At 40.8% G+C, this 13,834-nt stretch overlaps 1 protein-coding gene across 1 annotated transcript in view; it reads left to right on the top strand.

Moving 5' to 3' along the window:
* Positions 1–13,834, top strand: part of Lrrc49 (leucine rich repeat containing 49) — a 106,471-nt gene that overhangs the window by 77,016 nt on the left and 15,621 nt on the right. The window contains exon 13 of the mRNA XM_032911477.1: positions 13,328–13,565. Within this exon, the coding sequence (XP_032767368.1) occupies positions 13,328–13,565 (238 nt within the window). The remainder of the gene's footprint in view (positions 1–13,327; positions 13,566–13,834) is intronic.

Below are 13,834 nucleotides of genomic sequence, written 5' to 3'. Positions count from 1 at the left end.
TTGAACCTTGCTGCATTGTGCTGGTTCACATCTCAGCCATTCCTTCTGGCATGAATTGGTTTTAATCTAAAACTTCATATTGCCCTTAATTTAAAAGCTGAAAGAAATGCACCTGTACTACAGTAAAACGTTTCGCTCCTGTCTCCTGCATGGAGCCCCACTTCCTGACATCTGCTGTCTCTGGAACTAATCCAGGCTTGTCACATCCTTTGTCCTTTATTGTTGCATTGTGTCCTTAGTAGACTGACTTTCTTCTGACATTTTGTTTTGTCCCGGGATCCTCTTCTGTTTCTCACACTTCCTTTCTGTCCTTGCAGCCTCTTAGGTGGAAGGATCCCTCAGCTCTAGTGCTGGGGTTTTCTTCTCCTTCTCCACTGTCCAGCTCAGGAAGCTTCTGCGTGTTGGTGACTTTAAATGCTGTTCATAGACAAGGTCACTGAAATGTATATCTTTTTCTTTACGTCTTGCCCATTTAGATGTTGCATAAGAAAGAAATTATAAAAATATTATTCCCATTTTGTTTCATAAAGGTTTAAAGTTTGGTCTTCACCAGTCTTTGTTACATCAGTTTGTTACAAACATTATTTGCATGTTTGAGATGAGGGCTGGTTTTTTATTTCCTTCAATGGAAACCACCACTTACTCTATTGTTAAATTCAAAATACTCTTTCTTTTCTTCATTGGTATCTATTTAGATGAGTTAGTTAGTTAGTTAGTTAGTTAGTTAGTTAGTTAGTTGGTTAGTTAGTTAGTTTGTTTGTTTGTTTGTTTTTAACCATGGGAGGAACAGAGAGTTTCTTTCTTCCAAACTCAGTTCTAGGTGTTGACCCAAGGCATCACCACTCTCAGTGAGAGCTCTTCCACAGAGCTCAGTCCCAAGTCTGGTCCCTCAGCACTTGAGTCATTTCCCTGCATCATCTCACTTCTATCTCCGTCGTTCATCCCTGGGAGGGCTCACTCAGCAGGGGGCCACCATCTTTACCTCATTCCCACTGCAGTCAAGGCCTCCTCCCTCAGCAAGTCTGCTCCTCCCTCAGCACTGGGCAGTCTTCACTTTCCAGCCTCCTAAAGCTGCTGGGCCCCCTGCTGCCAACTGTCCTTCCATCTGGGGCTTGTGTGGCTTTAACCTTTGCAGTCACTATACATTCCCGAATGGCACCTTGGAGGGAAGAGATTTGCACATGTGTGTTTATTCCTATCTGGTATTTTGCCTGAGAGAACAGGTAAATCATTTAAATGTTAGCGATTGTATTCCTGCACTCTTTATAAATCTTTAATGTAAACTAACACATACCTGTGGGCAGTGATGTGAGCGTTTTTTCCTAGAGGTGGAAAGCCAGTGTGGAGAGCCACAGCCTTTTCTTTAGCGTTCAATATATGTTTAAATACTACAAGGGCTTCCCACTTAAACCGTCAGTGATTGTCCTGAGGATTTCATAATCCTAGAAGAAAGGTAGGTCTTTCTTGTGTTCCAGTGTCAATGACCTTTGACCGATGGGCATACAACTAAATGCCTAAGTGCTCATGAAAACACTATGGGTATATAAAGAAAATAATTTCTTTAACAATTTGCTATACCCCATTAATAATTTTACTGTTCTCTGAACTTGGGACAGCTCAATAGTAAAAGACAAACTGCAGAGGTCTTTTGCCCAGTAGAAATGGCAAAATACTAGGTGTAATGTTTCCTTTGCTTACATTGGATGCATGTGGTGAAGCTGGTTTATTTTTGGTCATTTCCTGTCTATGAACACTGGCATTTTAGCCAATGCCACTATAATAAAATGCAAGGCATAAGATGAATTTCCACATTCATGAATGCTGTAATAGAAAATTCATAAAATAAGTTATTGTAGGGATCAACACCACTTACTCAGTGGGAAAAGAATCTTTAGGAAGACTTGGAGTGTTCCTGTTCTTGCCTGGTGTAAGCAGACCCCTGGACTAGGGTGTTTTTGGTCAGTGTGTTCATTGGGGTGTGGTCTGCAATTGGCCTGGCTCTTAAGAATTTGACACTTTACTGCATCAAGTCAACTTCCCATCTTTCCTTAGGGTCCTCCAGTATTTGGGGAGACACAGAAGGTTTCCTGGTTGTTGAGCTGTTTGATGATATTTAGACTTGAAATTAACTGCCAAAGAGCTTGAAGATAATTCCCATTGGCTATCTACTGTCAGCCATCCCTTACTTTTGAGTTGGGGAACATAAGTAGTGAGGTTTGGCTTTATGTGAAATCAGGTTTGATTTCCACCGAAGCCTTGCCTTTCTCAGGGTGTAGGTTCAGGCTGAATGAGGAAAGGAGTCTGGCTGGACCCAGTACCCAGTCACCTACAGAAACTGACCTCATACCTAACTCTTCCTTCCCTCACTTTTCATGGCAATTAACTACTAAGTCCCCCTTTTATCCTCTCTTAAATACCAGGCGATATGTTGTCATTCATTGATAATGCTCTCTAAATGTATTGAGCTAAATGCAGGCACCGTTTTATGCCTTCATTATTTCTAGTCTTCACAAACCTCTGAAAACCATGTTCTGGGATTACCATTTACAGCCGAGGAAACTCAAACTCAGAAATCCTGAAGTTTCTTGGGAGAGTAGCAGGTCTGGAGGCATAGCCGAGAGCTTTCTGTTTCTTAATGATGCCACCTCTCCTGTACATTACCACATCTTTCTTTCATGCTCTCCTATGAGCCGCTTGACATTGCACTGGTCTTCTCACTAATCTCCCTGCATCCAGCCTCTTCCCCCCAAACCCTTCACAGAGTACTATGTTAATACATCCTTGAAGGCAGAGAGTGCATGCTCTGCCTCTCTCTCCTCTTCTCTCTCTCTCTCTCTCTCTTTCTCTTTCTTTCTTTCTCTCTCTCTCTCCTCTCTCTTTCTCTCCCCCCACCCGTGTGTGTGTGTGTGTGTGTGTGTGTGTGTGTGTGTGTGTGGTGTGTGTATTGCCAGAGGGTTGAACTCAGGGCCTCATGTTCCACTTCTGAGCTAAATCCCAAACTTAAAACTTTTTCTGTTCTTCATCTCTGTGGGATGACATCATCTGACTTTTCAGCTCTGCCCCCACACCACTCTCCTGTCTGCCCACGTTACTGTGTCTCAGAGTCTGGACATACTGAAATTGAGTTTTCACCAGTTACGCGTGCTCAGGCTTCTGTCCTCCCCTTCTTCCTCTTGCCCCCTGTCTGTTCCTGTTAAAAAAAAACTGTGCCCACTACTCAAGGGTCAGTTCAAAGGCTGCTGCTTTGTGAGGCCCAGCTTCTCCCTCTAGAGGGATTTGTCCTCTTCTGTTTCCATGGCATTAGCTTGTAATACTCATTCTGTGTCAATAAGTGCATTATACTTAATATATCCAGATTGGAAAATCTTTGAGGGCAGAGGTATCTTGCTTTCTTTTTTATATTTCCAATGTCTAGCATAAGACCTCACACAAATAATATGCTCTCTGCAAAATCCTACTGATTATTTCAATTACATAGTGAGGTCATTTTGGCTTAGAAATTATATACTTTGTACTTAGCAAGTTGCTTGCTTGATAGGATTACAGCAGCTATATTTAGAGAACTATAGTTCTGCAATTTGGCTTTATAATTCATAGTCTTGATTTTATATATATACATATATATGTCTTGATAAGCATATATGTATATCAAATATGTTTATATGCACACACATGCACAAGCTCTTCTGTCTTTATCAATACAGATGATTTAGTCACCTGTGCCAGAAGACTTAGCACAGAGCTTTGTACATAACACCTTTCAGACTTGAGTCTTATAAAAGAGCAGCTTTCTTCCAGTTTCTACCTGTGCCTGGAGCTGACCCTGTGATGCATGCAGCTCTCTGTACTCAGATCCTGTGGGGACAGAGCTGGATTCTCAGAAGTGTGGACAATCCTGAGAGCACAAGCGAGACCACTACTTCTGCTTACATACCTGGCCCAAGAGGAACCTGCCTGGAGCCATCTGGACACAGGAACTGAGGAGCAGTCTGGGACAGGATCCTTCCGGTTTCCACCTGTGCCCAGAGCTGACCCCCTGCACAGCTCTGTGTACCCAGATCCCTCTGGGAGAAAGCCTGTCTCCAGGAGTGCTGACACACAGGCTTACAAGAGGGTCAAGCCACTGTCAGAGACAGCAAGACCAGCTAATGACAGAGATAACCAGATGGTGAGAGGTAAGCACCAGAAACCAAGGCTACTTGGTATGATCAGAACCCAGTTCCCTCACCACAGCAAGCCTTAGATACTCCAACACACTGGAAAAGCAAGATTTTGATTTAAAATCACAACTCATGATGCTGTTAGAGGACTTTACGAAGGGCATAAATAACTCCCTTAAAGAAATCCAGGACAACACAGATAAGGAGGTAGAAACCCTCAAAGAGGAAACACCAAAATCCCTTAAAGAATTACAGGAAAACACAACCAAAGGTGAAGGAATTGAACAAATCCATCCAAGATCTGAAAATGGAAATAGAAACAATAAAGAAATCACAAAGGGAGACAACTCTGGAGATAGAAAACCTAAGAAAGTGATCAGGAGTCATAGACTCAAGATTGCCAACAGACTACAAGAGATAGAAGTGAGAATCTCGGGCAGAAGATAACATAGAAAACATTGACACAACTGTCAAAAAATGCAAAACACAAAAACCTCCTAACCCAAAACATCCCAGAAATCCCAGGACAAAATGAGAAGATAAAACCTAAGGATTATAGGTATAGAAGAGAATGAAGCCTCCTATTTTGAAGGGCCAGTAAATATCTTCAGCAAAATTATAGAAGAAAACTTCCCTAACCTAAAGAAAGAAATGCCCATAAACATACAAGAAGCCTACAGAACTCCAAATAAATTAGACCAGAAAAGAAACTCCTCCCATCACATGATAGTCAAAATACTAAATGCACAAAACAAAGAAAGAATATTAAAAGCAGTAAGAGAAAAAGGTTAAATAACATATAAAGATGACCTATCAGAATTACACCAGACTTCTTACCAGAAGATACTGGGCAGACCCTAAGAGAACACAAATGCCAGCCCAGGCTACTATATCCAGTAAAACTCTCAATTAACATAGATGGAGAAATCAAAATATTCCATGACAAAACCCAATTTACACAATATCTTTCCACAAATCCAGTCCTACAAAGGATAATAAATGGAAAACTCCAATACAAGGAGGGAAACTACACCCTAAAAAAAGCAAGAAAGTAATCTTCTTGCAACAAACCCAAAAGAAGAGAGCCACACAAACATAATTCTACCTCTAACAACAAAAGTAACAGGAAACAACAATCACTGGTCCCTAATATCTCTCAATATCAGTGGACTCAAGTCCCCAATAAAAAGACATAGACTAACAAACTGGATATGGAAAGAGGACCCAGCATTTTGCTGCATACAGGAAACAGACCTCAGAGACAAAGACAGACACTGCCTCAGAGTAAAAGGCTGGAAAAGAATTTTCCAAGCAAATGGTCCCAAGAAACAAGCTGGAGTAGCCACTCTAATATCTAATAAATTCGACTTTCAACCAAAAGTTATCAAAAAGATAAGGAAGGACACTTCATATTTATCAAAGGGAAAATTCACCAAGATGAACTCTCAATCCTGAATATCTATGTTCCATATGCAAGGGCACCTACATTCATAAAAGAAACCTTACTAAAGCTCAAAGCATCCATTGCACCTCATACAATACTAGTAGGAGACTTCAACACCTCACTATCATTAATGGACAGATCATGGAAACAGAAACTAAATAGACACACAGAGAAACTAACAGAAATTTTGAGCCTAATGGATTTAACAGTTATCTATAGACCATTTCATCCTAAAACAAAATAATGCACCTTCTTCTCAGTACCTTATGGTACTTTCTCCAAAACTGACCATATAATCGGTCACAAAACAGGCCTCAACAGATACAAGAAGATTGAAATAATCCCGTGTATCCTATCAGATCACCACGGACTAAGGCTGGTCTTCAATAACAACAAAAATGACAGAAAGACCACATACAAATGGAAGCTAAAGAATGCTCTATTCAATGATAACTTGGTCAAGGAAGAAATAAAGAAAGGAATAAAAGACTTTTTAAAATTTAATGAAAATGAATATACAACATACACAAATTTATGGGACACAATGAAAGCAGTGGTAAGAGGAAAATTTACAGCTCTGAGTGCCTCCAAAAAGAAACTGGAGAGAGCATACACGAGCAGCTTGACAGCACACCTAAAAGCTCTAGAACAAAAAGAAGCAAATACACCTAAGAGGAGTAGAAGGCAGGAAAATTCAAATTCAGGGCTGAAATCAATCAAGGAGAAACAAAAAGAACTATATAAAGAATCAACAAAACCAGGAGCTGGTTCTTTGAGAAAATCAACAAGATAGATAAAACCTTAGCCAGAGTAATAGAGAGGACAGACTGAGTGTCCAAATTAACAAAACCAGAAATGAAAAGGGAGACATAACAACAGAATCTGAAGAAATTTAAAAAAAATCATCAGATCCTACTACAAAAGCCTAAATTCAACAAAACTGGAAAATCTGGATGAAATGGACAATTTTCTAGACAGATAACAGGTACCAAAGTTAAATCAGGATCAAATAAACCATCTAAAGTCCCATAACTCCTAAAGAAATAGAAGCAGTCATTAAAAGTCTCCCAACCAAAAAAGGATCAGGACCAGATAGGTTTAGTACTGAATTCTATCAGACCTTCATAGAAGCCCTAATACCAATACTGTCCAAACTATTTCACAAAATAAAAACAAAAGGAACACTACTCAATTCCTTCCTTCTATGAAGCTACAATTACGCTTATACCCAAACCACACAAAGACCCAACAAAGAAAGAGAACTTCAGACCAATTTCCCTTATGAATATCAACACAAAAATACTTAATAAAATTCTCACAAACTGAATCCAAGAACACATCAAAATGATCATCCATCATGATCAAGTAGACTTCATCCCAGGGATGCAGGGATGGTTCAATATATGGAAATCCATCAATGTAACCCACTATGTAAACAAACTCAAAGGAAAAAAAACCACATAATCATCTCATTAGATGCTGAGAAAGCATTTGACAAAATTCAACACCCCTTCATGTTAAAAATCTTGGAAAGATCAGGAATTCAAGGCAATACCTAAACATAGTAAAAACAACATACAGCAAACCAGTAGCCAACATCAAACTAAAGGGAGAGAAACTTGAAGCAATCCCACTAAAATCAGGGACTAGACAAGGCTGCCCACTCTCTCCCTACCTAGGAAATATAGTATTCCAAATCCTAGCCAGAACAATCAGACAACAAAAGGAGGTCATAGGGATACAAATTGAAAAGAAGTCAAAATATTACTATTTGCAGATGATATGATAGTATACTCAAGTGACTCCAAAAATTCCACTAGAGAACTTATAACCTGAAAAACAACTTCAGCAAAGTGGCTGGATATAAAATTAACTCAAACAAATCCTTCCTCTACTCAAAGGTTAAACAAGCTGAGAAAGAAATTAGGGAAACAACACCCTTCACAATAGTCATAAGTAACATAAAATACCTCGGTGTGACTCCAAGCAAGTGAAAAATCTGTATGACAAGAACTTCAAGTCTCTGAAGAAAGAAATTGAAGATCTTAGAAGATGGAAAGATTTCACATGCTCATGGATTGACAGGATTAATATTATAAAAATGGCCATTTTGCAGAAAGCAATCTACAGATTCAATGCAATCCCCATCAAAATTGCAACTCAATTCTTCATAGAGTTAGAAAAGAGAAATTTGCAAATTCATTTAGAATAACAAAAAACCAAGGATAGCAAAACTATTGCCAACAATAGAAGAACTTCTGGGGGAGTCACTGCCCCTGACCTCAAGCTGTATTACAGAGCAATAGTGATAAAAAAAAAAAAAAAAAACCCAAAAAACTGTATGGTATTGGTACAGAGACAGGCAGGTAGATCAATGGAATAGAATTGTAGAACCAGAAATGAACCCACACACCTATGATCACTTGATCTTTGACAAAGGGGCTTCCAGTGGAAAAAAAGCATTTTCAACAAATGGTGCTAGTTCAACTGGCAGTCAGCATGTGGAAGAATGCAAATCCACTCTTATCACCCTGTACAACGCTTAAGGCCAAATGGATCAAGGACCTCCACATCGAACCAGACACACTCGAACCAATAGAAGAAAAGTGGGGAAGAGCCTGGAGTGCATGGACACTGGGGAAAACTTCCTGAACAGAACACCAATGGCTTATGCTCTAAGATCAAGAATCGACAAATGGGACTTCATAAAACTGCAAAGCTTATGTAAGACAAAGGACACTGTCATGAGAACAAAGTGGCAACCAACATATTGGGAAAAGATCAGTACCAATCCAACATCTGATAGAGGGCTAATATCCAATATATACAAAGAATTCAAGAAGTTAGACTCCAGAGAACCAAATAATCCTATTAAAAAAATAGGATACAGAGCTAAACATAGAATTCTCAACTGAGGAATGTCGAATGGCTGAGAAGCACCTAAAGAAATGTTCAACATTCTTAGTCATAAGGGAAATGCAAATCAAAACACCCTGACATTCCACCTCACACCAGTCAGAATGGCTAAGATCAAAAACTCAGGTGACAATAGATGCTGGCAAGGATGTGGAGAAAGAGGAACACTCCTCCATTGTTGGTGGGATTGCAAGGTGATGCGACCACTCTGGAAATCAGTCTGGAGGTTCCTTAGAAAATTGGACATAGTACTAGCTGAGGACCCAGCTATACCTCTCCTGGGCATATATCTAAAAGATGCTCCAACATATAACAAAGACACGTGTTCCACTATGTTCATAGGATCCTTATTTATAATAGCCAGAAGCTGGAAAGAACCCAGATGCCCTTCAAGGAATGGATACAGAAAATGTGGTACATTTACACAATGGAGTACTACTCAGCTATTAAAAACAATGACTTCATGAAATTCATAGGCAAATGGATGGTACTAGAAAATATCATCCTGAGTGAGGTAACCCAATTACAAAAAAAACAAAAAAAAAAACCACATACATACATTGTACACACTCACTGATAAATGGATATTAGCTCAAAAGCTTGGATTTCCCAAGATACAATCCATAGACCACATGAAACTCTAGAAGAAGGATGACTGAAGTGCGGATGCTTCAGTCCTTCTTAGAAGGGGGAACAAAAATATTCATAGGAGGAGATATGGAGACAAAGTTTGGAGCAGAAACTGAAGGAAAGGCCATCCAGAGGCTTCCCCACCTAGGGATCCAGCCCATATACATACAGCCACCAAACCCAGACAATATTGCTGAAGCCAAGAAGTGCATGCTGACAGGAGCCTGATATAGCTGTCTCCTGAGAGGCTCTGTCAGAGCATGAGAAATACAGAGGCGAACACTGACAGCCTACTATTGAACTGAGAACGGGGTCCCTGCTGGAGGAATTAGAGAAAGGATTGAAGGAGCTGAAGGGGCTTGCAACCCCATAAGACCAACAGTACCAACCAACCAGAGCTCCCAAGGACTAACCCAAAGAGAACACATGGACAAACCGATGGCTCCAGCTGCATATGTAGCAGAGAATGGCCTTGTTTGGCACCAAAGGGAGGAGAAGTCCTTGGTCCTGCCACGGCTCGACTCCCCAGTGTAGGGGAATGTCAGGGTGGGGAGGCAGGAAAGGATGGGTGGATGGGTTGGGGAATACCCTCATAGAAGGAGGGGGTAGACGAATGCACTAGGGGATTTATGGATGGGAAACCAGGAAAGGGGATAACATTTGAAATGTAAATAAATAAAAAATATCTAATGTAAAAAACAGCAGCCTTTGAACTGTGAATGAGTGAATTCATGTGTGCATATCTCTAACTAAACTGGAAGGATATGCTCAACATATAAACATTACTTGACAAGTTTTCTACATCATTTTTATGGATAGCAAGCATGCTTTGTTAGAGAAGCAAATTGGTAAGCCATGGCCTAAATTTGAAGCTAGCCCCAGCAGCCTCATCCTGAGCTGGCTTGGCCTTCTGTGACCTGGGTAACAGCTGTTCTGTTTCTTCTTGGCAAGAGCAAGGCTGTCTACAGCGCAGCACCCACATGTCTCATCTCTGTGAGGTCTAGAACAGTAGGGGCTCCCTTTGGCTCTGCTTCCAATGATGTCACAGCATTTGGCTTGTAGGCTTACTTACTTATTCACTCTTCCCAATTGTGTGCTTTCCAAAAGTGTGCACAAAATAATCACCTTACGATACTAGACTTTTTAATTTTGAGTTTATGTTTCTAATCTTTTAATCACATAGCCAATTTAAAATAAGCCTCTCTTAAATATCTGATATGGGACAAGATTCTTTCCCAGAGGGTCTAGCTAATTCTCCACTATATCAACATTAAAGTAACCTTTATCAGCTGCTGTGGCCACTTTTCCCTTCACCTTCCTTCACTGCCTGCTTCTGTCACCTGACCAGCCTTGTTAGCTCTTATGTGTGTCCACATCACTCTGCTTGTCCTGTGACCTGTTTGCCTGTCGTATACCTATGGTTGAAGCATCCTTTAAAGACTTAGTAGATACCCTTGAAAGTCTTCTCACTTTATTAATTCAAGAAATATTCATTGAGTTGTGCATTGCTAGAAACATGTGCTGTGGTCCAGGCAGCAGGATTGACACTCGCAAGGAACCGTGTTCAGTGAGCAGTGCTGTGGTGTGCCTATCATTGCTGTTACTGTGAGTGTGTACCTACGCGTTTCCCTCTTTCAGGGCAGCAAGCGCTGACTCTGGCTGTCTTCTGTCTACTGCAGCAGGAATTGTGGTGCTCCCTCCCCATCTCACTATGTTGTCTAAAGCACACGATGGAGATAGTTCTTTTCTTATCTATGCTGTTATCAGCTTTTACCTTTTAGACCTAGGGCTGCTCTGCACTCAGGGGTGTTTGGTTGTTGTCCATCTTAATCTTTTGATACTGAATTTAAGGGTGACATATAAACTAATTGTGTGGTTTTTTTTCTTTCACATTCAGTTTGAGTACACAAAGGCCATAAGCTAACTTGTTAATTAATAGAGATGTGTAACAGTTCACCGATACCTTTACAATAAATCTAAGAACCAGCGGAATGATAGTTTGTCAGACTTACTGTCCAACATCAGCATTTAGGACTGTTGAGGATCCTTAATCAATTAATATGTTGTGTAAAGCCCCTTAGTGAGCCCAAGATTCTCCAGATGTAGAGACATGGCCTCTGCTTCATAAACTCACCATGTAGAAGAGGAAACGAAGTTGCCAGCGTGTAATTGTGGTTAGTCTGAGATGTGAAATACTGGACAAGTACGTAAGTCCCAGTAGCTGTACTCAGAGCATTTGAGGGCAGAAAAGAAACCCGCAGTGGAGACCCAGGCACAGCCAAGCATTGTCCAGGTTTTGGGCTGGAGCAGCAGTGTGACACCTCTGTATAGAGAGTAAAGATTTTGAGCTGGATCAAGGAGCTTTCCTGATTATCTGCCATGCAAGTTGGCTCTTATGGGCAGCATGGCTCCAGCTTTGGAAATAACAGAAATGGCCTCTCAGTAGAGCATCTAGTCTGGTGCCGTGTGGAGCATAATTGGTTTTTATCACTCTCGTTTTAATTTAGGGGGAAGACATGGTTGTTTTTATTGATTACAACTAAACAATACACTTAAAGTTTTTAAGGCATCAGGCTATTCAAAAATAGTCAGCATTTCTCACTTGGTAACTAAGATAGAAGCTAGTTTAACATTATATTTTTGAAAACATTTCATATTGCATTTTATAAATAATATTTTATAACTCTTATGGGAACATATTACAAAATGTATTTTTCTAACCGGATAGCTCTTTTGGTTAACTTGCCTTTTATTTATTTTTATTATTTTAAATTTTTTATTTATTTTTACACTCCAGATTTTATTCCCCTCCCAGTCCACCCTCTGACTGTTCCACTTCCCATACCTTCCAACCCCCTCTCCACGAGGATGTCCCCACCCCACCCACTCCACCAGACCTTTAAACTTCCTGGGGCCTCCAGTCTCTTGAGGGTTAGGTGCATCTTCTCTGTCTGAACCCAGACCCAGGAGTCCTCTGCTGTACATGTGTTGGGGGCCTCACCTCAGCTGGTGTATGCTGCCTGGTTGGTGGTCCAGTGTCTGAGAGATATTGGGGGTCCAGGTTAATTGAGACTACAGGGTTGCCCTCCTCCTCAGCTTCCTCCAGAATTTCCCTAATTCAACAGAGGGGTCAGCAGCTTCTGTCCATTTTTTGAGTACACATATCTGCATCTGACTCAGCTGCTTGTTGGGTCTTTTGAGGGGCAGTCATGATAGGTCCCTTTTTGTGAGCACCCCATATTCTCAGTAATGGTGTCAGGTCTTGGGGCCTCCTTTTGAGCTGGATCCCACTTTGGATCTGTTCCTGGACCTTCTTTTCCTCGGGTTCTTCTCCATTTCCAACCCTGTCGTTCTTTTAGACAGGAAGAATTGTGAGTCAGAGTTTTGACTGTGGGATAGTAACCCAACCCCCACTTGATGCCCTGTCTTTCTGCTGGAGGTGGAATCAACAAGTTCCCTTTCCCCACTGTAGGGCATATCATCTAGCCCCGCCCCCTTGAGTCCTGAGAGTCTCTCACCTCCCAGGTTTCTGGTACATTCTGGAGGGTCCTCCCAATCTCCTTCCTCCCAAGGTCATCTGTTTCCATTCTTTCTGCTGGCCCTCAGGACTTCAGTCCTTTTCCCCTACCCAATACCAGATCATGTTCCCCTCTCCACCCACCCCCACCAGATAGCTTTATAAATTTGTAAGCTGTATTTATATTGTTATAAAATATCTCAATAACATATTTAAGGTATATGAAATTATTATCTTGCATTAATATGATGAGTAATTTGGACTTGGAGATGGGTTTCTGTGAATAGTTTTCCTATTTTCAGCTAAAATACATGATTGGATATTAATGTTAATCTTTCGGATAATCCAGTAAATGAGTCTAAGGATACATGTGACGTGAAGGCAACAGGGAGTCTGTGTGGGGAGGAAGGGGAGCAGCAAGCCTCAGGGAGGGATGAGGGGGAGGAGAGCAGGAAGAGGTTCATCAACAGGGAGTAGGAAAACTCCACAACAAGCCTGTTACTTTGCTATCTGATTTTTTAAAAATCTAATTAATGTAGGATGCTCTGGGTTTAACTGGAAACAGAGTTATGAGTATAAACTGTACAGCACTTTCCAACATGACGTTCTAGCCTGGTTCTTTGTGTGCTTGAGACATTACTTAAAAAACGACTTTTGCAGGTCTCTAGATGCGGGACTCAGCAGTGCGTTACAAGGCTTGTCTGTCACAGAAACACACTTGGTGGAGCTAGATGGAGAAACCCTGTCACTGTATGGCTCAGGGGCGCTGGAATGCCTAGATCGTAACTGGAGTGTTCAAACAGCTGGCATGGTCACCACCGTCTCATTCACGTTCATCGAGTTTGATGAAATTGTCCAAGTACTTCCCAAACTGAAGATGAAGTTTCCAAATTCTCTGGTAAACACTTTCCTTTGGAAGTATATTTGAATTGTTCTTCATTACAACTGTGTGTTCAGGCCAAAGCCTGCCTCAGCTTCGTTTTCTGTAGTTTCTTTTGTGTTGATTTTCTGGCACTGGAATTTAAATTAGTTCCATAAATGGCCTTGTGGGTTTGTATTAATATTAGAAATTAAATCTCTAAAGACAGTCCTTTTTGCAGTAGAAAAGACCAATGGAATTTTATGCACATTATCTATCTCAGTTTTACAAAGAAGCCACACAGCCCG

This window comes from Rattus rattus, chromosome 8 (genome assembly GCF_011064425.1).
Source record: "Rattus rattus isolate New Zealand chromosome 8, Rrattus_CSIRO_v1, whole genome shotgun sequence".
NCBI lineage: Eukaryota > Metazoa > Chordata > Mammalia > Rodentia > Muridae > Rattus > Rattus rattus.
This window is presented reverse-complemented; position numbering and strand designations above follow the sequence as displayed.